Here is a 27,376-nt window from a genome sequence, read left to right as displayed (position 1 = left end):
TACAAAACTTCAAGGAGTGAAACAAATTGACTGCTTTTAAAAGAATTTAAAGAAGAGTAAGAAATATCTGAGTTTCTAATCCTTGTGTCAAAGGGGCTGAAAGGAAGAACAAATCAGTGGTTAAGTTAAAAGAATTAAATTGAAGGAGTAGGAAAAAATTAGTTTCCTTGTCCTTTACTAAAGGGGTCAATAACACTATGTTAATGTTGCTGAAATTAGTTGGAGTTTTGAAACTTTTAAATTCCTAAACTTTTAACAAATCATTCTTCAATCTTTAAGTTAAGCTTATGTTCCCTAGAAGGACTAGCATATTGAAAGTTTAAAATCTAAAACATTAAACAATTACTAAATTTCTTTTGACATTAAGTTTTATGTTCCGGATTAGAGTCTTCACATGACTTAATGGGTTGAATCTTATTATTCTACTAATTACTATTTTTTTTTGAATATTTGATTTTCGTTTATTTAGCTTCGTTTGCCACTGCACTAATTATTGTCTATTTTGATTTATATCGTTAAATGGTTTTTTAATTTCTTAATTTGAAAATTTTCTTGTTTAATAGTAAACCCCAATATTTAATGATTCAACTGTATTTATGTCTGTACTGGTGTTTCAATTTTCTGATCACTCTTTCTGACTAATGTTCCAACCGAACAAATTGCGTGTAAATGTGCAAATGGCTGTGTGGAGACTTTGACCTCGCCACAAAGCAGTATAAAGTTTACCACACATTGTCGCGCTGACAAATTTGACTGAAGGTTCAGGCAATTTGCCTTGACTGTGGCTCAAAGCAAGTTTATAATTAAAAAAATCTGAAGATTTACTTTACCATGCATTTTATAATTCTTATGAAACATGTACCAGTTGATTGTTTAATTATTTTGATATTATTAGAAAAATTCTGAAGTGTAAGTTACATGTATTTTATCATTGTTTTCCTTGAGGTGTTTGTTGACTCTGATGTAGTGCATGTGAAAATTGACATTCAAAATGTCAAATTTAAGTGAGGATGCTACATTCTTTGACATTGTCCACTCATTTTGGGGAAACCCGTAGAAAAAGTTACATTAAATGTCTTAATTTAAATAGCCAAAGTTAAATGAATGAATGTTATCTTTTGTATTATACACAAGGCAGAGCACAGTTAGACAGAAGTCATTTTGCTAATTTGTGTCACTAATACAGTGAACTGTGAATGTTACTTAATCTTTACCAATTACTTGGAACAGACAAATGCATACGTCTGATCTCATAGCAATTTTTCCCTGTTTACTTAGTCCTTCAATTCTCTTAAGACTTCGAATCTATTGGCTGCTGAATCATGATACTGTCTTAGCTCATCAGATATTAATGTTAGACATACTTTAAAATAGACATAAGCACATTTAGTTTCTGAAAGCAGTTGTGAAAGAAACTAGAAAAGATAAGGAATGAGGTCTAAAAGATCAAGCCAAGATTCTTAGGTAGATTTGATATGTGAGTGAAATGGTGCAATAAACTGATCAACTGCAGTGGCAAAGAAGAAGCACTGTACTTTTAACAGTTATTGGGATAGATTGGATTGGCATTGCCCCACACAGATATACTCTTTGTCCCACATTTGGTTTGTTGGGATCTGGTCACCCTAGACCCGTGGATGATACCACGCTGGTCAGATGGCAGTGGAGTCAGGCTCACCGCATAGATTGTTACAGTAGATATTTTCTCTGCTGCAGAGCCATTCAATGATGAATCCAAGGAAACGCAAGTCAAATAAATTACTTATACTGTAGCAAATACAGGTTTCTTTGTCTTCTGTAGATAACAGTGAAACCATCACAGACTGGAATTTAGAGAATAGACCGACACAGACAAACAAAAGTGTGTGTGTGTGTGTATGTGTGTGTGTGTGTTTCCACATGCAGACAGTTCAAACTAATGGTTTTGTTAAGTGGTGGCTTCTCACAGGAAACTAGGTTGTTTCTACCAGATAAATGACACCTCTGTGACCACTTCAGAGAAATTATACATTCCCACACACAGAGTGATTCACCAACCACATCACCTAGACCTCATTTTGAGGAATGGTTCACATTTTTATTTTTGTTTATTTTAATGAATTAGTTTGTTAGTTATTTTCTTCACAAACTCTCATTCTTACTGGAAATACTAATGCCTGCACCTTGTGACTGAGGAGGAGATTACATCTGATCGCAGCTGTAACTTGTTAAAAAGTATAAACATTTGTTGCTGATCTAATTACACCATATACTGCTATATCTTAAATTCTTAGCAGTGCAACATATTTTATGAGCCCATTGTAGTTTTTGTAAAGCCTCATTCTACATAGTATATACAGCCATTGGATGAATGCAGCTGTGTAAAAAGGACAAAATTCACTCTTGTAAAGTAGTGGGGTAACATTTCTCACTAATGCAAAGTCAAGTGCAATAGCAGTACTTTAAAAATATACTAGTACAAAACTCAAGAAAAAGTATTGTATTATTTCTCATCTTTAGCTATCCAATTAAAACAACAGGCATAAGAAAGATAATACAATAAATATGAAGTACATTTCTATGGCTTCTCAAAATTTTGATTAAAAAAAGAAACTTCAGGAGAGTTGAAACCAACAGTTGACAATTCCTCTAATGACAAGAAATTCAGAAATTTCACTCTGCAGCTTTTATCTGATATTGCACCTTGGTAGTTTATACCATCAATCAGCTTCGAAGTGAGTGAATGCACAAATACATGACTGGCTTTTAAGAAGAATTTACACATGAAGGAGACATAAGAAAAGAATACTGACGTGTTCCTTAAGATCTCTTGTGACTGCAAAGGGGGCTGCAGAAGGAAGAACAACATCAGTGTGGTTGAAGTGTGAAAGAGAGAGAGACTATGAATGTGTGAAGCAGTGTGTGGGTACCACTGGTTTCAGATACTTTCCTTTGCTACCTTTTCACATAGATGAGTCCTACACTTCTCACACTGCTTGATTGTTAATGTTTGCTCCTTGACATAATTTAGTCTGGAGTTTTGTAGAACATCTTTAAGAGATATCCTAAAAACATTAAAACAAATTCATCTCTTCATAAATCTTTGAAAGTTAAAGGCCATTATGTATACCACCAGAGAGGACAGAGCACATGAAATATGAAAAAGGGTTGAAAATGCCATATCTCTCATCTCTCTCACTAACTTACTAACACTGTTGCTTTTGACCATTAGTTTGTCTATGTTGTCGTGGTATTTGAGAGTCTTCCCTTTTTGCCACATGCACCTGCAATTCATGATCTGAGTATTTGGAATTTATATAACGTACTGAAATGACAGTTTTTATTATTCTCTTGAAACATATTGAAAAGTATTTCTGTTTGATTTAATACTGTCGGACACTGCCAAGTGGCATTTAATGTAATTTGTCTTACTTGTGCATTTATGATTCTGTTACTTGGTGTTGGTTTTCAGACTGTTCGTTTGATTCTGACTAAACTGTTCCTTGACTAATCAGGTAAACCCCAACTCAGGTGAATGCATGCAACCCTGTGACTAAGTGTGCATGGACCCACAGCACACAAACACATATGTTACCCGCAGACACACACTCATTTACAAGCACACTGATGCTTCCGAGCAGCCTGACCACAAACTTTGGACGTGTAAATGTGCAAATTGTGCATGTGTGTGGGAGGACTTGTGACCTGTCTGGCCACAAAGGCAAGGTATATATAGAGTTGACCTGAACACATGCTGAGGACTGCTCGTCTGATCTAATCCTTTGACCTGAAGGGTTCACTCAGGGCGAAACATCTTGTCATCCTCAAGACTGGTGAGTTGCGCTTTCAAATCAACTTTTGATATATTTAAAAAAAATTCTGAAAAAGTTTCAGCATTTACCATGTCAATGTTTTAATATATCTGTCTTATTAGAACACAGTGTGACGCAGTTGATTGTTGTTGACTTGTTTTGTGTATGTGCATTGATTCAGGAAAAGTTTTCCTGACTGCAGTGATGAAGGGAAACATGATGATCTTTGCTCCACTGTGTTTGCTCCTTTGCGGGATGCTGCCTGTAGACTCCATGATGGTGAGTGGAGCATGTGAAAATCAGTGGACATTCCCAAAATGTCACAAATGTTTACAGTGAGGGATGCTTACACAATTACTTTGAACAAGTTGATCACACATCATTTTGGGGCAAAAACACCACGTCAGAAAAAGTTTAACAATAAATGTTCTTAATTTAGAGATCAAGCTCATAAGTGTAAATGAAATGAATGCGGTTAATCTGTTTTGCTTGATCCTCTATATGCGATCAAACAGGCTGAGGCAGCAGTTAGGCACAGAAGCTGCATTTTGCATATAGCATTTGTTGTTCTCCTGTTAATTACAGTGACACTGTGCAAGTGTTAGCTTAAGTACTTTAGCTGCAATGTTACTTGGATACATGACAACTGCAATGACATACCTGCTCTGAATCCTCACTCAGGCAATTACTTTCACCATGTTTCCCTTTTAGATCCGTTTCAACTTCACTCTACGAGACGCCTACCAGGAGATCCCATTGAGCATGGCTGAAGATTCAGTTGATGACATGTACTTTGGCTGCAATCAAGAGATGATGAAAATGATCAAGGACAAATACTTTAAAAATGAGAACAATAATAGCACATTTATGGTTTTCTGGAATAAAGCGCAAGATTGTGCAAACAAGAAACTAGAACAAAAAGATAAAGGGGATGAGGCTCTAACTAAGGATCATATGCAAGCAATCTGTGTTTATACATCTGGTTATAAAATGTTTCACAGAATGTTCAATGATGCAATCCAGAATGGCATGAGCATATATAGCACTTTCTTCTCATTTCACTCCTTACATTTCTGGCTGACATCCGCTGTACAGATCCTCAGTAATAATATAAAATGTCACACTACTTACCGCAGAACCAGCGTTGTGTTTACTGGCAATGTCAACCAAATAATTCGGTTTGGCTTCTTTGCCTCCAGTTCTTACAAAACAACACTGACCCACTTTGGTAAGAAGACCTGCTTTAAAATTAAAACCTGTTCAGGTGGTTTCCTGAAACATTATTCATATCTTAAAGATGCAGAACAAGAGGTGCTCATTCCCCCCTATGAGGAGTTCAAGATAACTATGAAAACGAAGGGTCTATATGTCGACGGTCTGAGTGATTGTGAGGTTGTCTATATCTTGGAGAGTGCAGGAGTTCATAGCAATCTAAACTGCAATGCTGCACACTTAGAGACCAGTGGTTCTTCTTTAACTGGTGGAGCAAAGTGAAAATGTTTCGTCTTGTATTGTATATGTGCATTTTAAGCTTCTAAAATCCAGGCTCATTACCATATAGGTAAGCATTTTCCTTAACCCGCAGGGGTTTTTATACTTCCAACATGCTACAGCAATATACAACAACATGAGCAACAACTCTGTACAAATTCTAAGAGCCATTTGTTCCATTATCAGCATTTCTATGTGTAAGAAATATTTTTTGTGGAAATGTTCTTTATCTAATCAATAAATTTGTCATACAGCAAAAATGTGGATTTGTTTTCTTAGTTGACTAGTAGTGGTTAATCTAACAACAATGAAGTGATAAAAGGCCTGCATTCTGGTAGTCGCTTAGTGACACTGAGACTGAGGGCTTAATTTGTGCAGAAGACCTGTCACTCTCCACTTCTTTCATACTTCCTACCAACTTGCTTTTTCCATCCCTTTCTGTATATCCCATCATGCCTTCTTTACCACCACTTTCCATTTTCCTCCTCCCTCCTCCCTCCATTTCTTCCCTAAATGAAGAGTACACCATCAAACACAGGTGAATATGAAGAAAAAGAATATGAACAAAGCTAATATGTAGCTTTAGACATCAGGGAGAGCTGGTGGATGCAGCTTTTCATGCAGATGTAGGGCGAGTTGCGTCACATATAGTGTGCCCAACCCGTTCTCATTTGCAGATCGTCAAATACCGGCGCTTTGTCACACCCCAGTGTGTCTCATAAGGTACCCCTTAAGCAGAACTCATACTTTCCGCGTCCACAAGGGTCAGCTTTGGTCCACGTGACATAAATGTTGTCATCCAAAATTTGTGAGCAGCATTTTTATCCCTTGTCCTGCGACCCACATATTGAGACGATGTCCCACTGAGGGAATTACAATAATCTAGACGGGAGAAAATGAAAGTGTGAATTAATAGTTCGAGATACATCTGATTTTAGTGATATTTCTTAGCTGAAGAAAACAGGTCTGGACGAGCTTGGTAACATGATGGGCAAAAGTCATATACTGGTCAAAGATGTTACCAAGATTCTTAGGTAGATTTGATATGTGAGTGAAATGGTGCAATAAACTGATCAACTGCAGTGGCAAAGAAGAAGCACTGTACTTTTGTAATGTTGTCATCCAAAATGTGTGACTGCGCAGAATATACACATAGCAAGCAGGACTGACAAGACAACATTTTTATCACATGTCCTGCGTCCCACATATTGAGACGATGTCCCACTGAGTCACGTGTAGAGGGAATTACAATAATCTAGACGGGAGAAAATGAAAGTGTGAATTTATAGTTCCAGATACATCAGACTTTAGCGATATTTCTTAGCTTTCTTAGCTCCCATCCGGAAGTCATTCTCAATTGTCAATCAATTGAGAATGACTTCCGGATGGGAGCCGAAACATCTTGATTCTGAAAACAGTGTCCAGATGATTACGACTGAAACCTTTTCTACGATAGAACACTCCTAGACGAATGACAGACTACACCTTCTTATGATGGGCAAAAGTCATATACTGGTCAAAGATGTTACCAAGATCCTTAGGTAGATTTGATATTAGAGTGAAATAGTGCAATAAATTGATCAACTGCAGTGGCAAAGAAGAAGCACTGTACTTTTAACAGTTATTGGGATAGAAAAAGGGAATACATGAGTTCAAGAAGACTATCGCATAAAACCATAAGAACTGTGAAACTTTAGCTGCCTTTAACTGTATTTACATTGAGAAAGTTGCATTCAGATAAAATATTTTTGTCAAGTCCTTCACATGGTAAATGCCTAACCTGTAACCTGCATAGTTAATTGCGTGCTACTGAATCAACCAGAGCATAGCATAGAGAGGGCAAAGCATAGAGGTGTTACGAGCTAAGGAGCAGAATAGAAATGTTTATTTTTTAAGTTCGTTAGACATTATATCAAAATTTTAGACTACCTCTCAGCATTGGTAACGTGTAAATCAGTGGACGTTCCCAAAATGTCACAAATGTTTACAGTGAGGGATGCTTACACAATTACTTTGAACAAGTTGATCACACATCATTTTGGGGCAAAAAGACCACGTCAGAAAAAGTTTAACAATAAATGTTCTTAATTTAGAGATTAAGCTCATAAGTGTAAATGAAATGAATGCGGTTAATCTGTTTTGCTTGATCCTCTATATGCGATCAAACAGGCTGAGGCAGCAGTTAGGCACAGAAGCTGCATTTTGCATATAGCATTTGTTGTTCTCCTGTTAATTACAGTGACACTGTGCAAGTGTTAGCTTAAGTACTTTAGCTGCAATGTTACTTGGATACATGACAACTGCAATGACATACCTGCTCTGAATCCTCACTCAGGCAATTACTTTCACCATGTTTCCCTTTTAGATCCGTTTCAACTTCACTCTACGAGACGCCTACCAGGAGATCCCATTGAGCATGGCTGAAGATTCAGTTGATGACATGTACTTTGGCTGCAATCAAGCAATGTTTAAAATAGTCAAGAACAAATACTTAGAGGAAGAAAAGAACATGAGGCCATTTAAAGATGCCTGGAAAGAAGAAGAAAAATGTGCTGAAGAGAACCTAAAAAAGAGAGCGGCTAAGGCTCTAACCAAAGATCACATGCAAGCAATCTGTGTTTATACATCTGACAGAGTGTACAAGGAGTTTAATGATGCAGTCCGGACAAAAGGGAGCTTCTATAGCTCCACATTTCAGTTCCACTCTTTACATTTCCTGCTGACATCTGCCGTACAGATCTTGAATAGAGATTTCTACTGTCACAATACTTACAGACGAACCAATGTTAAGTTTACTGGAAAAGTTAATCAATTAATTCGGTTTGGTTCCTTTGCCTCCAGCTCTTATAGAACAGACTTGATAGACTTCGGTAACGAGACCTGCTTTAAAACTAAGACCTGTTCAGGTGCTTTTTTGAAAAACTATTCAAAGTATAAAGAAGAAGAAGAAGTGCTCATCCCCCCCTATGAGACGTTCAAGATAACTGATATAATTAATGGTCAGCGTAAAATTCAAGGTCTGGAAGATTGTAAAGTTGTCTATGTCTTGGAGAGTGCAGGGGCTAAGAGCACTCAAAACTGCAAGGTTGCTCTCGAATGAGAGTCCTGTTCTTCTCCAAATGCTGGGAAAAACCATTCTGCCATATTTAAACTTTCTTGTCACAACTGAATAAATTAGATAATATATAACATAGCTAGACATTCTCTTCCATCCCTAACTTTATGCTTTGGGTTTGTTTGAGCAGTGTGGGCTTATGTTTTACACACTGCTCCAGCAGCATATTATTAATTACTGTGTACAATTTCTACAAGATGTTTTTGATATGTTGTTGGAATTTGTTGGAAAAATTGCACAAATTCCTGCTTTTGTTAAGTGAATACTATCAATAAACTGCTTAATGCAATAATGTTGCTTGTATGCTCTCATTTCTCTGTGTAATGCTTTATTCACCTACTTACACTAAAGTTCAAAACCTAAAACTAACAGCTGGTGTTAAAAGGCTTCTGTTACAGTCACAGATAATGGAAGACAATCATTTTCTGAATGGAACATTTCTAACTAACTCCAAAGTTGGAGTACATCACCAATCAAAGATATGTGAATGTCACAAAAAGACTATTTTGAAGATATGAAAAAGCAAATATGGAACATGAGCAAATACAGAGAAACCATTCTGGAGTTGAAGATTCACTATGGTGGATTACAAATTTCTAATATCTGCTCTTTAACTTTTATAGTGTCTTCAAATGGGTTAAAACCTGCAAAACCACCATTAGGGTTGTTGGATGAGGCTCTCTCAGCAAAGATCACATGCATACATCTAACCATGAATAGTTTTATATGATGCTCAGTAATGCTGTCCGGACCAACAGGAGCATCTTTGGCACCAGCCTCTGATTTGATTGAATCAACCATTTTGATTGGTTCTGCATCTTTGCATCCATCTCTTACAAAACAACAGGTCATCTATATCTAGGGCAGTGCAGGAGCTCACAGTGAACGTATGGAAGTGAATGAGTTCCACTTGATCCTCACAGAGCTACTTTCATTAAAATTCCCGAAAATGGTTTCTGTATGATAATGCCTTTGTAGTTTGAAGAACCAGCCATGGCCTTAATATCTTACTGTTAAATCAGTGGCAAAGAAAGTCACACTTGCAATCTTTTAATGTGGGAGATCTGTGAAAAGCATGGCAACTGATACTGTGCTGAACAGACAACGGCTGTCTACGAGTGTAATTCTTGATATGACCATCAGATGATGCCAAAACAAAAGAAATTCTGCATCCTACACAGAGTGACTTCACTGTAAGAAAACTGGGATTCATATCCATTATTGAATCATTATTCATAAAGAGAAGTGTGGATAGTTGAGTTTGTTTAGGATGAATACAATGTACAGTAATCATAACTTTTTACTGTAAAAACATATTGCATTTATATACATATGCATGTTTATGTCGAAGAAGTAAATAAATCACGAAAATATCCAGTTCATTTTTTTATGTTGCCTTTTGTAAAGAACTTTGGCACTACTGGTTTTGGTAAGGCTTGCCTATAAAGATAGGGTTGCACATGTAGAGAGAATTACAATAATCTAGACGGGAGAAAATGAAAGTGTGAATTAATAGTTCGAGATACATCTGATTTTAGCGATATTTCTTAGCTGAAGAAAACAGGTCTGGACGAACTTGGTAACATGATGGGTAAAAGTCATATACTGGTCAAAGATGTTACCAAGATTCTTAGGTAGATTTGATATGTGAGTGAAATGGTGCAATAAACTGATCAACTGCAGTGGCAAAGAAGAAGCACTGTACTTTTAACAGTTATTGGGATAGAAAAAGGGAATACATGAGTTCAAGCAGACTATCGCATAAAACCATAAGAACTGTGAAACTTTAGCTGCCTTTAACTGTATTTACATTGAGAAAGTTGCATTTAGATAAAATATTTTTGTCAAGTCCTTCACATGCTAAATGCCTAACCTGTAACCTGCATAGTTAATTGCGTGCTACTGAATCAACCAGAGCATAGCATAGAGAGGGCAAAGCATAGAGGTGTTACGAGCTAAGGGGCAGAATAGAAATGTTTATTTTTTAAGTTCGTTAGACATCAAAATTTTAGACTACCTCTCAGCATTGGTAACGTGTCCCACATTGCCCCACACAGATATACTCTTTGTTCCACATTTGGTTTGTTGGGATCTGGTCACCGTAGACCCGTGGATGATACCACGCTGGTCAGATGGCAGTGGAGTCAGGCTCACCGCATAGATTGTTACAGTAGATATTTTCTCTGCTGCAGAGCCATTCAATGATGAATCCAAGGAAACGCATGTCAAATAACTTACTTATACTGTAGCAAATACAGGTTTCTTTGTCTTCTGTAGATAACAGTGAAACCATCACAGACTGGAATTTAGAGACTAGACCGACACAGACAAACAAAATTGTGTGTGTGTGTGTGTGTGTGTGTGTGTGTGTGTGTGTGTGTGTGTGTGTGTGTGTGTGTGTGTGTGTGTGTATGTGTGCGTGTGTGTTTCCACATGCAGACAGTTCAAACTAATGGTTTTGTTAAGTGGTGGCTTCTCACAGGAAACTAGGTTGTTTCTACCAGATAAATGACACCTCTGTGACCACTTCAGAGAAATGATTCACCATCCACATGACCTAGACCTCATTTTGAGGAAATATGCAAAATTTCACAGATTTGGAGTGCGGTCTCTGTCTGCAGTCTTTTTTGTCCTGCAGTTCTGCCTTATACATCCTGATCTCTCTGCCGCTAAAGGCCAGGTGCTGTGGCTGATGATATCATTTCCTGTCTTCTGGACAGACATATTGTGTGTTTCTTTGAATACAATTGACAAAATTATTTCACATGTTTAAAAACTTCATTAATGGTCTCACTGTCCGGTAAAATGTTTCAATTTGGCAGATATGTTTCTGTTCTTTAATAAAGTTCAGCTTTGATTACACTGGCAAACACTAGTGTGTAAGAAAATTGAGATTTTGCTTTGTCTCATTTTAGTTAAAACTGTCTTGACTCACTGCAGTCCAGCAGAAAATCTCCTTTTCAATCTGTATCCACATAAAATCTTATAGACCAGCATTTAAAATACCAGTAATCCAGATAAACAATAAAAAGTACAAATATACAAATAGTGAGGGCCTGAGGGTCTTGTAATGTGCGCAATGTTGGCTTTTAAGAGATGTTCCTTTTCACGTCACTTTTATTTCCAAGTTGGTGGAGAGATCAGTGAACATTTCCCTAACTTCATTCCCCTCCCGTACACCCTTTCAACCCTGTGCTCCTCAGGCTAGGTGTGACCTGTGAGGTTTCAGCAGGGACTTGTCCTGATAAGCTCTCCAGTGTGTATCAAAATCTCCTAAAGATTGTATCTTACAGAGCCTGTGTGTGTATACAGTATGTTGGTTATTAGGTCAGAGGTGTCAGGTTGGCTGATAGGATCGCTCAGTTTGTTGTTTATGATAAGCCTGCTGCATTATCCCTCTGCATCTGCCCCTCAATTGGAAACTCATGACACCAGGTCAAAGAAGGCCTTAGTTTAGTTTAGACTGGTGTTTCCAATAGTGTGTGTATGTCTTTTATGTCAATCATGGTTGGACCATGAGGAAGCACTTTGAAATGGAAAGTGTTAAGTTGAATATTGACACTAGTATTATTTGAAGTCTTAAACTGTCTTCATGAGCAGTAAAGACACGTCGTAGGTCATAGGAGCTGATTGATCTGTTGTGATCTTATTACTTGCAATTAAGTCATTACACTTCTGTAACACTGCACCATTAAGGGAGAGATCCGTGGAGCTGCACATCACTGTAACCTTACCTGTCTCACAACACGTCGTTTAGTGGATATGAATTGTGATTTTCTAGAGACCCTTGCAAAATAAATGTCTTTGTTCTAGAAGTATAAATATTCTGATCATAACTCTGTACAAATTGATTTCTTTTCTCAAATTTGGACGTCGTTGTGTTGTGGTAGACCGGCAATGGTTTGCCTGTTATAAAATGTCACAACTCCTAATAACAATGGCGACCTGTTTGATTTTAATTTTGTCAAAAGAAGCGCAGAAGGCAGTTGCCTGATCCCAGAGAGAAAGAGAAAGATTCCACCTGGATGTCTATGATGTTGTGACAGCTCGGGCAGAAGTGTGTGATGGAGGTGGTGCTGCTGACCATCATGTTCTAAATGTCTTTGTGGGCAGACATGAAGATTTATTTAAGAGCAACACATGATGTGGAGAAAGAGCAAAAAGGTGTGAAAGGAGTGAATATTGGACTTACATTCATCACGTGGCCATAAACACAATTCCAAATAAAAGATAATGTGGCTCCAAATATGCTGAAAGTATAACAATCAAATTCATCATATTAACTTTATGTGATATATCAATGTTGTGTTTACAGCTTATTTCAAGTGGCCCAAAAGGCAGTTAATGCAGGTTTAAATATCTTTAAAGAATGACAAGATGTTTCACCTCCAGGAGTGAAAAGCAAAAAAGAAAAGTAATTTTTTTTTTCAAACAACACAAATGACTACTCCACAAAAGTTCTACTATATGGTATTCATTTATAGGTTTATTTCTTCATTATGTATTGAGCTCTCAGTGAAAATAGTGAATCATAAGTTGAACATGACAATACAGGCTCTGTATTATGAAATTCAATAGCAGTATACACACAAAACCCAGGTGATGCTAATCAAGTCAGATCTATAGTGTGCGATATAGAGAAGGAAAGCTATCTTTAATCATATGCATCATACTATAAGCATTACTAAAATTTGTATCCTCCATAAATGCTATCAGTGTCACATTACAAGGAGGGTCCAGGTAGGAGGATGAGTGTATGCTGTGTTTGTTGTTCTGCAAGGACTCTTTGTGTAGTAAAATTGTATCCCAACTATTTCTGGGAATCAGCAGGGCTTAGGTAATGGTTATTATCTTTAACCTTCATTGCTTTAAAGAGTTATTCACTGAAAACGTATCATTGAGAAATTGTTTTCTTTAATTTTTATGATACTGTAAATCATTTTCAGGTTTTTCATGTACCCTATTATATATAAGATCATGAGACAAAATTTGTGACAGGATCCAGATTGTTGTCAATTAAAAAAAGTCTACAGATTTATGGTTAGCATGGCTGCAACAGACAAGTATGTACAATACGTATCATAACACACAAATTAAATTGAACAATTGCTTAGATACCACACAGCACTGTGTCTGTTAAAGCTAACGTCTGGGTCTAAAAATTGGTTTTGAGAAAATTATAATGTATACTCAACTTAATGTTCAAATTATGAACAAAAACATCTTAATTTTGTTCTGTTATGACATTACATTGTAGCATCCCAAGTATAACATAATGATATATATCCATGTAAAATTGTCATGTTGGTGCATTTTTTATCTGTTTAGTTTTTACATTCACTTCTCTTAAAATACATGATTTAATTGATTCAATTTTAGAACAAAATAAAACAGGACAGGATGCATTATATGAGCATTAAGAATCACGGCACAATGTTGTCAAGGAAGAAATAAGGAATAAAGACAATGTTATAGTATCCTGTACTGTAGCTTCATCAGTACAGTATAATTTTGTGTTCTTCACTGCTTGTTCCATTTTTCTACATACTCTACTTGTAAATATAAATTTCATTTAATGATATGAACAAATTCCATGAAAAGAATAATAATGGGCACTGATTGGTCATGTAACAAAAGGCACTGAAATATGAAGTGATAAGCTTAGCAAGTGAAGGAGTGGCATTGTCATTTCTTGAAACCAGCAAAATTACCACCCATTGCATCAAGGTAACTGAGAATAGCAGCACATTATTGTATATGACAGCATTCACACTAGCGGCTACATCAGTGATAAACCACAGTGTTGAACTACAATGCAGAGTTAGTTTCTATGACGCATGCTTGGTTAAAAGTACAGTTTTATCTTTTGGTTTCTGTAAAATCACTGAAAATATACAGAACACTATCAGTTGTTCATGCTAGAACACGTTAAAAAGTTCTGTAAGTATTTTCATTATCTTTATATTATATTATTCTTTAAGTTTCCCTTCCTGGTTGTCACTTGTGAAAACCTTGAAACTCCAATTATATGTTTTTTTCTTTAATTGTTTTTGCATGGATCCAACAAGTGTTATGAATGCTAGGCACACAGGACATATACAGTATATTTGTTTTGTCTCCAAAAATAGAGTAGCCAATGAAATTATGTTGTTTTTTTAACACCCCTAATTCAGGTTATTGGTGAAACAAAGTATTCATAATCTGTCACCCCAATTATGCTTCTTTCACTTTTTCATCATAAGTGCCGCTGCCCTTGTAAGCTCCCACATAGCCACTGGTGTCTGGGATGTCCTCGCGCCCGGCCTTTCCTTTTCCTTTTCCTGACTCGTCAAACCGCTCCTTGTGCGCACCAGTGTACTTGGTGGCATCAGTCAGTCTGTCCACTGCTGCCACCTTTGCCACTTTCTAAAAACAATAGAAGATAACATTTTCTGTGACTGTGATTTTCAAGAATGACACTGTGGCACACATCAATGCGCACCCCCAACAGTCAGATTTTCAATTATTATTTTGGGGCTAAACAATGGCCATGGCACATAGACCAGATTCAGCCAACACATGATCTCACTCAAACAGAGATGGAGGTCCATCTAGGTTCTTACCCTAACCTTAACCAACCTCAAACATATTTAACCTTAACATAACCTTCAGTATTCTCTACATTATACCTAAGCTTATCCATTGTTAAGTGTAAACATAATCATGTATCAGTTGTAGGGTGGTGGGTCAACTGGAGCACTACATCATATAACATTGGAGGGATCTATACAGTAAGTGCAGTTCCTGGATGTTGCGTGCTTGAGGTTGGTGAAAGGTAAGTATGTTGTGGTTATAACTGATGAAATACTCACAGTGACTCCGATGTTGGTAGGCTCCTTCCCAACAATGAGACCATAGAGCTGCTGAAGGGCCTCCTCTTTGCTTTTGCCTTTAAAACGTTTAGGAGCCAACTCTGTCAGGGCCTGGTTGAACTGCTCAAATGTGATTACACGAGCTGACTTTGCCCTGAGGAAACACACAGTGTTGCCAAATGTTTTCTGAGGAAAGTAACAAAAGTATCCAAATAATGTCATGTGCCTATTTGCATATTATTATTATAATGCCATGGTAACAGTGTGATTATTAGACATTCTTTATAAAAGAGCAAGCACTGCAAATTTGCATTAGCTAGAAGTAGTGTCATCACAACCATGTACAAAGATTAATACATGTAAAGAATCAATCTAGAAATGTCATTATGGCAACAGTGGCTATACTGGAAAACTTTGTGTGTGCAAGCTGAACTGTTGCTGTTGCACACAGCAATATTCAAATAATTTAGTCTTTTTAGTCATGCTAATGGCATGGCTCTACGGATGGCAATGCTGGTCTGTCAGTCAGTCGGTCCACCGCTTTGGTCCAGACTGAAATGTCTCAACAACTATTACATGCACTGCCATGAAATCTTCTGTGGGACATTCATGTTCCCAAGAGGATCGATCCTAATACCTTTGGTGATCCCCTGACTTTTCCTCTAGCACCACCATGAGGGTCACATTTCATTTTTTTAGTGAAACGTCATGAAATTTGCTTCACATATCCATGGTGTCATATGGAGCACAATGGGGTCATCAGGTCAGAATTTTAATTTGTTCAATGCTTTGGTTTATGACCAAATACCTGCAAACCTAATGATTTTCCCATCAGCCTTAGTTGTACATACTACATTTAGTGCTAATTAGCAAATCTTAGCATGCTCAGACACTAAACTAAGATGGTGAACATGGTAAACATTTTACCTGCTAACAGTATGCTAGCATGCTGGCCTTAGCCTTTAGCTCAAAGCATCACTGTGCCTAGCCTCACAGAGCTGCTAGCTTAGCTGTAGACCTTTAGTCTTGTTTAAATAATTTTAGCCATTAAGGTGGCTAAAATGTGTTCTTCCGGAACATGAAGAAAATTTTAGATGCAGTGCAATTGCATACAAAGTCAATGGACAGACAGTGCATAGGAGCAAATAGATTGCGCTACCAGGGTGAACTGAGGCGAAGATGTCGCATCTGCACAGTTGAAAATGTTTAAACTTGAAAAAAAGAAATTGCTTATCTCAAGGCTGTATAAATCTACTTCATTAACGTAAAGAGACAAGAGAAAAAAGGAGAGAGACTGGAGGGAAATAACAGAAAGAATCAGAGTTCCTAGTGAGTTCTGAGTTCAGTCAGAGACACAAACTCACACAGGCACACTCCCACACACGGTCGGTGCATACGTTGCTACCTGGCGAACATTTCAGTTACAGTTAACATCAGTACAATTAGCACATTGGCTGTTTGGGGCGAATAAAAACAGACTGCAAGACTACACTATGTATAATGCTTTTCTCAGCTGTCTGTTACACTATGACTGGGTTGCTGCTTTATGATTGTTTTAGCTGTGGAAGTTTGAGCCTGAATGAAATCTTACTTGACTTTGCTGAAAACAATGTCAACATCTGTAGTGGTGACATTCTTGCCGTCGATTATGTGGCAGTCCTTGCAGATCTTAGCAAAGTTCTTGCCATTCATCTCCTTTCCTGTGGCCTTAGTGTCTCCATGGACTGCAAACTTCTGGAAGGAGGTCTCCACCTCTGCTACAGACACTGAGCCCTCAGCCATACTGACAGATGCACATACAGACAGTAGACATGCATTTCTGGTCAGTGTGCAGGTTAACAGAATATTCAGGTACTGTTGACACAGGTTCACACACAGACACGAACTGATATTGTTCAACATATCAGCTTAATAGACTCATATGGTTTCATTGTCCTAATCCTAAAATAGCCCTTGAAAAAATGATGACAAACGTCTTTACTTTGGTTGATGTTCATTAACTTTCTATCACTGTGAGGACACTTTGTGAAATTAAAGAACTCACACAAATTCAGAATGACTATTAGCTGATTGATGATTTGCCTGCCAAGAAATGGCTGCCATCATGGTCAGTCTAAGTGAACATTTTCTCCCTCCCTCTCATATACACACACACAGACATACACACATTCACGCAGATACACACTTTCACATCCATCATTATGTTAGTGTTACTAAAGCGGCTCTTAGGCCAATTTAATTCAGTCAGGTCAATTTCCAAATGGCTGCTCTGCTTCAATCTACAGTGAATGAACAAACGTGCTCCTTCTCTTTCTCTTCTCCTCCTCTACTCAGTCTCTCCCTCACACACACACACACACACACACACACACACCAACACACACCGACACACACTTGTTCATCACTTAATTGTTACTGCTGTTTGCTGAAAGGTAAGGATGTAAGGACTTACATTCAGTAAGCTTGGGTAATAAACAGTAATAGAAAAACATGTTTTATAAGTAAAAATTTAAAAAAGAAACAATTTGTTTAAAGGAAAACAATAGTTAATTTTTTTTTTTTTTACATAGCAGAAAAAAAGTGCATCTTGCATTAAATTTTATATTCCTTGGGGGGACATTTGATTGGTGGGCAGGTGAATAACAATACAACAGCTGAGGACCGTTGCAGGCTTTAAACCATATAAACAAATAGTACATAAAAGTTTGTACGTACATAACACTGTAGGTCCAATATTGCATTTCTGCATGCTTTGAGAATAATTTGGAATCTGTTTAAGAAAATCTAATATTAAAATATACTATCACATCTAAAAATGTCCACATAAATACTAATAAATTATTTTTTTACTCAAATTATTAATCATTACTGGAGCATGAATTAAGACATCTAGTATTGGCAACTGATAAATATGTAGTCCTAAGACTTGTTTTCTGCTGCTGTTTCCATTGCCCTTTTGTTGTATCATGTACTACGACATGACACAGTGATGCTGAAAAGGAGAAAGTAAAGTGTACCTGCTGCCGTAAATGGAAGGATGTTGTGTAAATATTCAGGAAAATCCTGATTCGCGTACAACTGCTCGAGCTCTTTGTCCTCCTCCTCCTCTTTCTTCTTCTTTCTCCTCTGCCTCTCCTCCTTCCTGCCACTCCCAGGCTTTCTCACAATGACGACAGAGAGGCAGGAGGAGAGGGGGGAGGGGGAGGGTGAGGAATGAGAGAGTACCGACCAGCACAGTCAATGACATCATGAGCACTCAGCCTCTCTTGTGTCTATTCAGTCTCATTAGCTCCTCGCCTCTGTGTACAGACTTGCTTCTGTGGAAAGTTTTATCACGTTCTGTTTATCTTATTGTTTTTATTTTATTGATTTTAATATCATTTTATTTAATTTATCAGTTTTATTTATTTCGATTCATTATTCAATTCATTTTGTTACATGTCTTCTGATATTTCTTCTGTAACCCATGTTTTGGGGTATAGAGATTTATATTCTCTCCATTTCCCAGAATTTGCTGTTCTCACCCTTTTCTCCCATCTTTAACACTAAACTCAACTCACAGCTGTCTGCCATGCACACTCTCCATTGCTCTCCCACCCTCTTGCTTTCTCTCTTTTTTCTCTCTTACTGTTATTGTCACAATAGCCCTCTTGTCTGGACAAAGATGAGAGCGGCCCTTCAAAGGACAAAGAGCACTGACAACGTAAAGCTGACACATCACAGGAAAGATTATCTCATCTCATTGCTTCATATCAATCAAACTGAATGTCAGACCAGGAATACAGAGCAGGTCTCTTTGCACACTGGTGATAGTGTTGTTACTTTCCACCACGTTGTTCTGATGGGGATAATCAGTTTGCATACAAGCCTTAAACTGAGATTTGCAAGAAAGGGGAGCCTTGAACTGGAACTTGAGGGTCGACACCTAAAAATGTAACTCTCCACACATGTATAGATGAAATGTGGGATCAAACGTCTAAACATAATCAGTATTTCATTAATTTAGCGTACTAAAGTAATAGAACAATTGTAGTTACCCCAGACAAAATACTATCAATGTTTACAAATGTGCCCTCTCTCTTAGTATCAGTCTGTCACAAGCTAAAATGGATGTTTTTATTTGTAATGGTGCTCTGTTTAGCCACCAGTGATGAAACTGTCGCTGTTCCTTCATGCAGTTATTTTGAACGTGAATGGGTATTTACGAGTATATATGGTCATTGAAGATGAATGATCTTTGAACACAAGTATCAGTAATTTAGCAGCAACATGAGAAAGTTTACAGTGACCTCTTTCACCATAAGAGAGTTTAGTGTTAGTTGAGAGTTGAGAGTTTTAGAGTTAGTTGAGTGTTAGGTTCACAAGAATAATCTTGTGATCATACATTTAATTTATATATTTAATATTATATATTATTATATATTATTAATATATATATATATTACTGTTTGAGCATTGTCCTTTGACACTGCAGTGTTTTTACCTTGCATTGTTTTTCAGGTTTTCAATATGTTCTTATGGGTACCCACATACTGATACTGATGCTCTGTGTTTTGTTCACAGGATAAACAGAACAAGTTGTTTTGACATCATGCACCATCATGAAACTCACTGCTCAGTAAATGGAAAGCTGAAGGGTGTGAAGGACAAATACTAACCAGTACAGTCAATTCCTCCCCCATGATAAATGTTTGATTTTAGGGGGAAATGAATGTAAAACAACAGTAGACATTGGAGCTCCTCAGTGAACCAATCACTGATTGGTTTCTGAGTCTTGCGTGTTATTCAGTTGGCAAACACTCTGGGCTGACTTTACGTTTTATGATGTTATGTGTTATGATGTTTTGTAAATATAAAAATGGCAATGCTAACACAGACAGCAGTATCAAGGGATCAACTCATTTTCAGTTTAATACCAAAACCAGTGATTAAACATGTTGATACTTCTTAAAATGTATTCATTCGTGTTCTGGGTATCTGTGTTAGTTTTTATTTTGCTGAAAACTTGACCTTACTGCATGAGTTTACCAGAAATTCCTGCTTGTTAAGCAGATTCCATCATGGTTGCAGACCTCAGTACTTTCACTCAGATGCTGGAAAAAGGGTTCTGTGGGAAGACATCACCTGTCTGATTACAGTAGAAACAAAGCCTTCCCTTTAAATATCACCAGAGAACAACATTGTCTCTGGTTTGGACTTGTAGGATCACAGAAGCCTGTGGTTGGACTCTCTGGACCACATACTGACCAACAGCATTTGACTTACCATTATTTGGCAGTCACCCATGACACAAATTGACTAAAAACTATTCTGATCCATAGTTTGTCCCATATTTCTCTCATCCAACATCATCATGGCTGATTCTAGTTTCTCTCTACCACCAGAGGCTTACTGTTCACTGTGTGTGGACGCACTGAGAGACCCGGTCACCATCCCCTGTGGAGACACCTACTGCCTGGAGTGTATCAAGATCTACTGGGACCAGTTTGACCACACGGGTGTGTACAGTTGCCCACAGTGCCATGCAACCTTCACACCGCGTCCCGTGCTGAGACGCAATCTGCCCGACGTAAACCACGAGCCACAGCGCCAGCTTCCAGAGCTCACTCCTTTCCCCCACATGAACCGGGAATCCTTCTGCGATTTCTGCGTTGGCCGTCGCAGCAAGGCTGTTAAGTCGTGCCTCATGTGCCTGGCCTACTACTGCGAAACGCACATCAAGCCACATTACGAGTCGTCCACCTTCAAGAGACACAAGTTGGTGGATGAGACGGGCCACCTGGACAGGAAGATCTGTCCCCAGCATGAGAAAGGCCTGGAGCTGTTCTGTCGCTCTGACCAGATGTGTATCTGTGTGCTGTGTACTGTCAGAGAGCACCGCAGCCACAACATTACCTCAGCAGAAGAAGAGCGCATAGAAAAACAAGTGAGTCTGAACTGTTTGTGAGTCAATATGTGGGACTCTGCCTGACATATTGGCCTTGTGTGCACTGAATAAGCATAAGCTGCATGAATGTCATTTTTTTTAAAACTGAAAATCTTCAAAACAGTGTGTCTGTTGTGTATTCAATATCTCCTTTTTATCAATTTCATATTGATAATATTGAATTTTGGAGGAGAGAAGAACGCTCTCCCTCGAGTGGTACATCCAAAATGATCCAAAATGCCACAGAATAAACCTATGTCTTCTTACTGTCATGTTCTTCCAACAGAAAGTCTTGGTGGTCACCCAGTCTGATGTCCAGCACATCATTCAGGAGAGGATGAAGGAGCTGCAGGAGCTCAAACATAATGTGGATGTTCTAAAAGTAAGATCAGACATTTATTCTGACATCATCTGGTGGTGGTATCAAATCTAACACCCCACCCTTTTCTAAAACCTCTCAATTGTATATTTTAGAGTTGTGCCCAGCGAGCAAAGGCAGAAAGTGATAAGACATTCCACGAAATGCTGCAGGTGGTGGAGCGCTGGAAGGCTGAAATCAATCAGATGATAATGGCCAACATGCAGTCAGCGATGTCGCAGGCTGAGGGCTACGTGGAGCATCTGGAGCAGGAGATTCTGGAGCTGCAGCGCAGAGATGCAGAGCTGCGACAGATCCTCGAATCAGAGGACAACATTCACTTTCTGCAGGTGCTGAAAGATTATACAGCACTGCAAGAAAGTATTAGTGTTCATGTCCTAATACTTGTCATGTAATATAACATTGATGGAATAGTAACTGTACTTGATGAATGTTGTACACTCACACACTCACTGCTGTTCAGGACAGTTTGACTTGTCATTCCTTTGCGAGCAGAGATGTTTACATATTAGACACTGTAATCTGTGAGTTGCATGTGCTCTTGAAGGTATCTTTTCTAATTAGGCTGACAAGACAGTTATATTCTATTTAACATATAAATACTGCTTAGTTAAGGTTCCTTAAATACGGGATCAACACTTTTCCTGCTTTCTTCGCATTAAACAAAGGATCAGCAGGATCAGCATTAGTGCTGGTAAAATTCCACTCCCTATAAAATAGTAATGATGGTAAATATGCACAACTTTTTAGGTGGCAATGAATTCACATGTTCATGTAACATGTAAACATTTTTGCCTGCTCCATGTGCTGTTTAAATATCAGATAATAATTTTAATGTTTAGTAAGTAAAGATGGCACCAACTGTAAATCCAATGTTCTTTTGGTGAGGTGAGGCTACTTTTCAGTTTGTGTTTCTGACTTAACTGGATTAACTGGATCATGGAGCTCCTATTTCTTGTTGAATAGAATTTTCCGACACTGTGTGTTCCTCCTGAGCCCATGGTGCCCAAAGTGCTCATCAATCCTCAGTTCTCCTTTGGAGAGATGAGCAAGACGGCCACAGAAATTAAGGAACATCTGGATGACATCTGTAAGAAGGAATTGAGCAAAATCTCTAAGACAGGTTTGTGGCTAGTAGATAACATTGACAAAAAATCTTTATACTGTAAAACTGTAAAGTGGGCCAGTAGGCTAACCTAATGCTGTATCATCTTCACAGTCAGTGAAACCCCCGTGTACATACTTTTGCCAAGAAATGGAGACAAACGACTCAAAGGTAAGTGTCTGTCAACTGAACTATGTACAACTTTACTTACTTAAGTGCACATGAATATAGATTATATAGATTTTATTTTTGGGAAGAGAACAAGGAAGATTCAGATAGAAAGTGTTTCGAAGTTCTCTCATTTTGATTTATGTAATTATGTAATTCACTTTAGATTTGTTTATTGAAAATAAACAATAAAATAAAATTGATCACAAAGTAATATGCGTCCATGTTTTCATGTCCAAACAGTTCCTTCCAGAGGAACTGATGTTCCGGAGCCAAAAACAAGGACAGACTTCTTAAGATGTGAGTAAAGTGATTATGGTTCAGTCCAATCTGTGCCTATCACTGTTGTCAGAAACAAAGTGACTATGTTGACATATTAGTTTTTCCTTGACAACAGCAATATGCATTTATATATATTAATATAGTATTCTCAGATATGTCGATATTAATTAAGAAATGTGTACTGTGTATGGCTGTCTTTGCTCAGACTGCTGCAAGATGTCCATCGATCCAAACACAGTCTATAAAGAGCTGGTGTTGTCGGACGGGAACCAGAGGGTCACACGGAAGAAAACAATCCAGTTTTACCCAGATCATCCAGAACGCTTTGATGGCTTCTCCCAGGCGCTGTGCAAGGAGGCTCTGACTGGTTTCAGATTTTACTGGGAAGCAGAGTGGAGTGGGGAGTTTTCCATCGGGGTGGCCTACAAGAGCATCAGTCGCAAGGGGAAGAATTCGCACAGCCTGCTGGGCTACAACGAAAAGTCTTGGAGTCTCCTCTGCTCAGACTCAGGCTACTCTGCCTGGCACAACAAAGTAGACCGAGATCTTCCTGATGCTCCCAGGGCCACACGGATTGGTGTGTACCTGGATTTTGCAGGCAACACTGTGGCTTTTTACTCAGTATCAGAGGATATGGAGCTTATCCACAGATTCAAAGCTCAGTTCAGTGAGCCTTTGTATGCTGGTTTTGGTGTGGGCTCCTCTGTTACCCTCTGCCAGCTGAAGCCATTGTGAAGGGTATAGAACTCACATGCAAGTTCCTGTTTGGAGAAATACTGTATATATTGATTTAATACAGACACTGCAACTAACAATCCAAACCTCTAATGATAATAACAGAAGGCCTATATTCAACTGTGATGTTTTTATAAGCATTAACATGTTGTGGCTGAAACAATCTGCAGATAGATGACAAAAATATACCTGCAGTATGTGTATGATTGTGTTTGTGTGTTTATGTACAGTAAAAATATATTTTTTTACTGTCTTACAGGGAGCAACTTTCACAATTAAGATGTGAAGCAATGACATAAAACACTAACAACACCTTGACGACACTATAATAAAGTACATATATTAATTATTATATATATTATAATATATTGATGAATATTTAGACAAATATTCTAAACCAAGTAATTAAATAAAATTTTAACTACTGTATTTGTACAAAATTTAACTGTGTTTAATGACTCATTTATAACTGTTGAATTAAATTATTTTTCTGATCGTCTCTCGCCTCTAGAATTAATGCCTTAAATACATTTTGCAGACATTTTACAAATACACAAATATCTGATTATAGACAATTGCATTTAGTTTCCCCACCCTATAGTAATACAGGATAGGTGGAACAAAACCTGTTATGATAAAGATATAGACATTTACCAAGGCAGCGGTAAAAACCTGGGGATTGGGTATTGTTCCCGTTAAGGATGTAACAACCACCATTGGGAGCTGAGACATAGTTGTATATGCCAGATTAATCAAAATGATCTTAAAAGCCCTTTTCTTCACTGTTACCCCTGTGTTGGTCCCTCTGCCCCTCCCCTGGTCCAGGGCGTTTCAGAGCTCTGAGAAGTGAGGAGCAGCAGAAAGCCATCAACAGCCAGAAGAACTGATACAAAACTGCTATCATCAAGAAAAACACGCTTTGTAAATTGAAAGCCATACCAACAATGGACACCGTAATCACTATCAGCCAAGAAACCACCCTGTACCTCAGAGGTTTACACCTGAGGAATATCACAGGATGGACGGTTGCAAGGTGTTGTACCAGGCTGACATAACTCTGCACCAGGGGACGCTTAATAAGGAACATTGCACTCAAGAGCTGAAATAGTTTTGTGAAGAGAGAAGGATCTCAGCCACAATCTGGTTGAGGCTGATACAGAGGCTATCTGCTCTTGTCTTCCCCCCTCATTATAAACCACAGGACGTAGTATTGGTGGGGAGACCAAATAGAAGGTTTGCTGCGTATTCAACTCCTGCCAGAGTATCCCTCATGGTCTCCATGGTGTTTTCTTCAGGTGACACCGACAGTGGAGTTAAGGTTGTGTGGTTGGTGGCGCAAACCTCCATTTTCTTCCTAATAATAAACACATTAAATAACACTGGGCTGCTGAACATATTCTTGTTGTGGATGCATGTACAGTAATGTACAGACAGTCAAAGTCATACTGCAAATGTTTATGTCATCATTTGTAAATTAATAACATAAGAGACTTTGGCTTCAGACATCTTTTCTCTCAATCTGGCTATATTTGATATCTTTTTCTCTTTATCCAGCATATGGTGTTTTGTTTATATACAGTTAAAATTATCCTTCTGTTTTGAAGCCTTCATGTTTTCACTTGGCCTTCTCTTTACAGCCTGTCCTCTCTTCCAATGTTGCATCTGTGTGGAGTGCTGTGTTGGGGTTGTTCACCCTGTGTTATTGTGTTTAAACCCCTGAGGTACAGGGTGGCCTGTTGTTGTGTTGTCTGGCTGGTTGCCTTGGTTTCCTGCATCTACTCTAGGTACACATATTCAAATGCTCTGTATCTTTATGGGTTTATCATCCAAAATGTGCTCTTCTTCTCCGTAATGCTTTTCTGCTGCATCTCAGTTCTCAGGGCTCAGAAATGCCTGGGGCCAGGGGTTTGCCAATGCCTTAACCATTTGCACAAGCTTAGCTTTAACAACTGGGTTTATACAGCCCCTCTTGTACCTCCACAGGGCCGGAAAACTTGCTGCAGGGAGCTCTAATTATCGCTATCATTGTCAATATACTGTACCTATTTATATGTATGTGTACTGTACATTGTAGTATAATAATATATATATATATAGTATAACAATAATGTTATAGTGTTTTCTGGTTCCTGGTGATTTTGGTTTATATTTCCATTTGCATTTAAAAGCACACAATTGCAAGAAAATACCATAGCGGTCTTATTGTTCTCTTTTTTTCTTTTGCATTAAATCTGCTGTAATGCCAGTTAATGCTCATGACACAAAAACAACATGGGGATAAACAGTGGGAAGAATAATGTAAACAGAAGTATGTATTCTGCCTTGATTCTACTTGACTGTCATGGTGGCATCGTTTTTCAATAATGTAATTTTTCATTGGTTGTGAAAGTTGAACAGTATAATAAATCTTATATATTTCTTTAGTAAGATTTTTGTGCTTCATTTATTTTCATGTTTGGTAAATAATGTGATGATGATGATGAAAAAGACTTGTTTCACCTCAGTACATTTTATCCAAGTTTAATGAGTGTGAGGGATTATTAATGAGTTAACAGTTCTCTGTCAGATTTGAGATTTAGGAACACAAACATACAAACTACTTACAATTGGTGGAGAAAATAACACTATGTCCAAGAGGCGATTCATATCTAAATAGATAGCAATAAACCAATCCAACCTGTGCAAACTTACTTTCCACCTCGCTACATATAGGGCACACTACTTCCTGCATTGGCACTTAATCTTGGCATTAGACGAATTGAGAAACTTGGTAAAGAGTACGGTCTAGACCTGCTCTATAGGAAAAGTGCAATGAGATAACTTCTGTTATGACTTGGCTCTATAAATAATTTTTTATTGAACTTGAATTGATGTGGAATTATCATTGAATCTATGATTAAGTGTTAAAAATGACCAAAAGAGGCAAAAAGTGTGATGTTGGTGGTCCAGCTTTCTTTGGGACACAGTTTGCAGTTCAGCTTTATTTCCTCCCGTCTGCAAAGAAGTGACCATATCCAACACCACAATAGTTTGGGAAAATATAGAGTGTACTTCCATTAATGGGGATAGTATGTTTCTCTCCGCTGCAATGCCACTTTGTGTTTTCATTACCTCTTATCACTTTATACTTTGTGTATATAGCCTCCTCTCATTCCAATGCCATGGAAGACCCCAAGGAAGACAAGCCCCGCCCTATATTGCCCACTGGATGGCACTGTTTCCCTTCTTTGTTGGTTTGTTAGCATCTGGGGTCTGAGGGCATTTTCTCAATTTTACATATCTTCTGAAATTCACCTTTTAAAAGGCACTTGCTTAACATGATACCAATGTGTTTTATATCAAAATGTGCAGAAAAACCTCAGCTATAATGAGGCACCACGTGTCCTAGAGCATTGTGTAAAGAGATAATTTGGCCCTAAAGATGAAAAGTTGAAGGCCGATTTTTGAAATTCTTAAAATCTCTTGTGAAAAAAATACCATTACTCATGTGGACAAACTGTTTTGGTGCTTGAAATGGGTTTACCAAAGTCTTA

General features: G+C 38.0%; 4 protein-coding genes across 5 annotated transcripts; 3 read left to right on the top strand and 1 right to left on the bottom strand.

Annotated features, from left to right (window-relative positions):
- Positions 1–3,748: 3,748 nt before the first annotated feature.
- On the top strand, positions 3,749–5,503 carry LOC122873455 (ecto-ADP-ribosyltransferase 5-like). Its single transcript, XM_044190166.1, has 3 exons — positions 3,749–3,812; positions 3,973–4,070; positions 4,503–5,503. Exons 2-3 carry the CDS (start codon positions 3,996–3,998, stop codon positions 5,283–5,285), a joined length of 858 nt encoding a protein of 285 aa, XP_044046101.1. The 5' UTR covers positions 3,749–3,812; positions 3,973–3,995; the 3' UTR covers positions 5,286–5,503.
- A 231-nt stretch (positions 5,504–5,734) lies between these two features.
- On the top strand, positions 5,735–8,382 carry LOC122874122 (GPI-linked NAD(P)(+)--arginine ADP-ribosyltransferase 1-like). The gene is made up of 3 exons (XM_044191734.1): positions 5,735–5,820; positions 5,960–6,005; positions 7,648–8,382. Exons 1-3 carry the CDS (start codon positions 5,735–5,737, stop codon positions 8,380–8,382), a joined length of 867 nt encoding a protein of 288 aa, XP_044047669.1.
- Positions 8,383–12,863: 4,481 nt separating this feature from the next.
- tppp2 (tubulin polymerization-promoting protein family member 2) lies at positions 12,864–18,407 on the bottom strand. Its single transcript, XM_044190876.1, has 4 exons — positions 18,266–18,407; positions 16,840–17,031; positions 15,249–15,402; positions 12,864–14,802 (listed from the first exon to the last, which is right to left on the bottom strand). The coding sequence occupies exons 2-4, from the start codon at positions 17,028–17,030 to the stop codon at positions 14,611–14,613; spliced, it is 537 nt and encodes a 178-aa protein (XP_044046811.1). The 5' UTR covers position 17,031; positions 18,266–18,407; the 3' UTR covers positions 12,864–14,610.
- Positions 18,408–20,436: 2,029 nt separating this feature from the next.
- On the top strand, positions 20,437–26,272 carry ftr84 (finTRIM family, member 84). Of its 2 annotated transcripts, none has more exons than XM_044190864.1 (7): positions 20,437–21,174; positions 21,461–21,556; positions 21,649–21,882; positions 22,520–22,676; positions 22,773–22,829; positions 23,070–23,126; positions 23,314–26,272. In XM_044190864.1, the coding sequence occupies exons 1-7, from the start codon at positions 20,602–20,604 to the stop codon at positions 23,841–23,843; spliced, it is 1,704 nt and encodes a 567-aa protein (XP_044046799.1). In that variant the 5' UTR covers positions 20,437–20,601; the 3' UTR covers positions 23,844–26,272. The 2 variants fall into 2 exon arrangements, with proteins under 2 accessions (XP_044046799.1, XP_044046800.1); XM_044190865.1 differs by having other exon boundaries at positions 20,450–21,174; positions 21,706–21,882.
- Positions 26,273–27,376: the final 1,104 nt, after the last annotated feature.

The sequence above is a fragment of the Siniperca chuatsi genome, linkage group LG3 (genome assembly GCF_020085105.1).
Source record: "Siniperca chuatsi isolate FFG_IHB_CAS linkage group LG3, ASM2008510v1, whole genome shotgun sequence".
NCBI lineage: Eukaryota > Metazoa > Chordata > Actinopteri > Centrarchiformes > Sinipercidae > Siniperca > Siniperca chuatsi.
The sequence above is the reverse complement of the archived record's forward strand: the minus strand, read 5'-3'. Positions and strand labels throughout refer to the sequence as shown.

Coding starts and splice junctions, on each gene's coding strand:
- LOC122874122 (XM_044191734.1), top strand. CDS start 5,735: ATGCCTTCTTTACCACCACTTTCCATTTTCCTCCTCCCTCCTCCCTCC. Junction 5,821..5,959: donor GAGTACACCATCAAACACAG/GTGAATATGAAG, acceptor TCTCATTTGCAG/ATCGTCAAATACCGGCGCTT. Junction 6,006..7,647: donor ACCCCAGTGTGTCTCATAAG/GTACCCCTTAAG, acceptor TTTCCCTTTTAG/ATCCGTTTCAACTTCACTCT.
- ftr84 (XM_044190864.1), top strand. CDS start 20,602: ATGGCTGATTCTAGTTTCTCTCTACCACCAGAGGCTTACTGTTCACTG. Junction 21,557..21,648: donor ATAATGTGGATGTTCTAAAA/GTAAGATCAGAC, acceptor TGTATATTTTAG/AGTTGTGCCCAGCGAGCAAA. Junction 22,830..23,069: donor TGGAGACAAACGACTCAAAG/GTAAGTGTCTGT, acceptor ATGTCCAAACAG/TTCCTTCCAGAGGAACTGAT.
- tppp2 (XM_044190876.1), bottom strand. CDS start 17,030: ATGGCTGAGGGCTCAGTGTCTGTAGCAGAGGTGGAGACCTCCTTCCAG. Junction 15,403..16,839: donor ATTGTTTTCAGCAAAGTCAA/GTAAGATTTCAT, acceptor GTGTTTCCTCAG/GGCAAAGTCAGCTCGTGTAA. Junction 14,803..15,248: donor CTACCAACATCGGAGTCACT/GTGAGTATTTCA, acceptor TATTGTTTTTAG/AAAGTGGCAAAGGTGGCAGC.
- LOC122873455 (XM_044190166.1), top strand. CDS start 3,996: ATGAAGGGAAACATGATGATCTTTGCTCCACTGTGTTTGCTCCTTTGC. Junction 4,071..4,502: donor TGCCTGTAGACTCCATGATG/GTGAGTGGAGCA, acceptor TTTCCCTTTTAG/ATCCGTTTCAACTTCACTCT.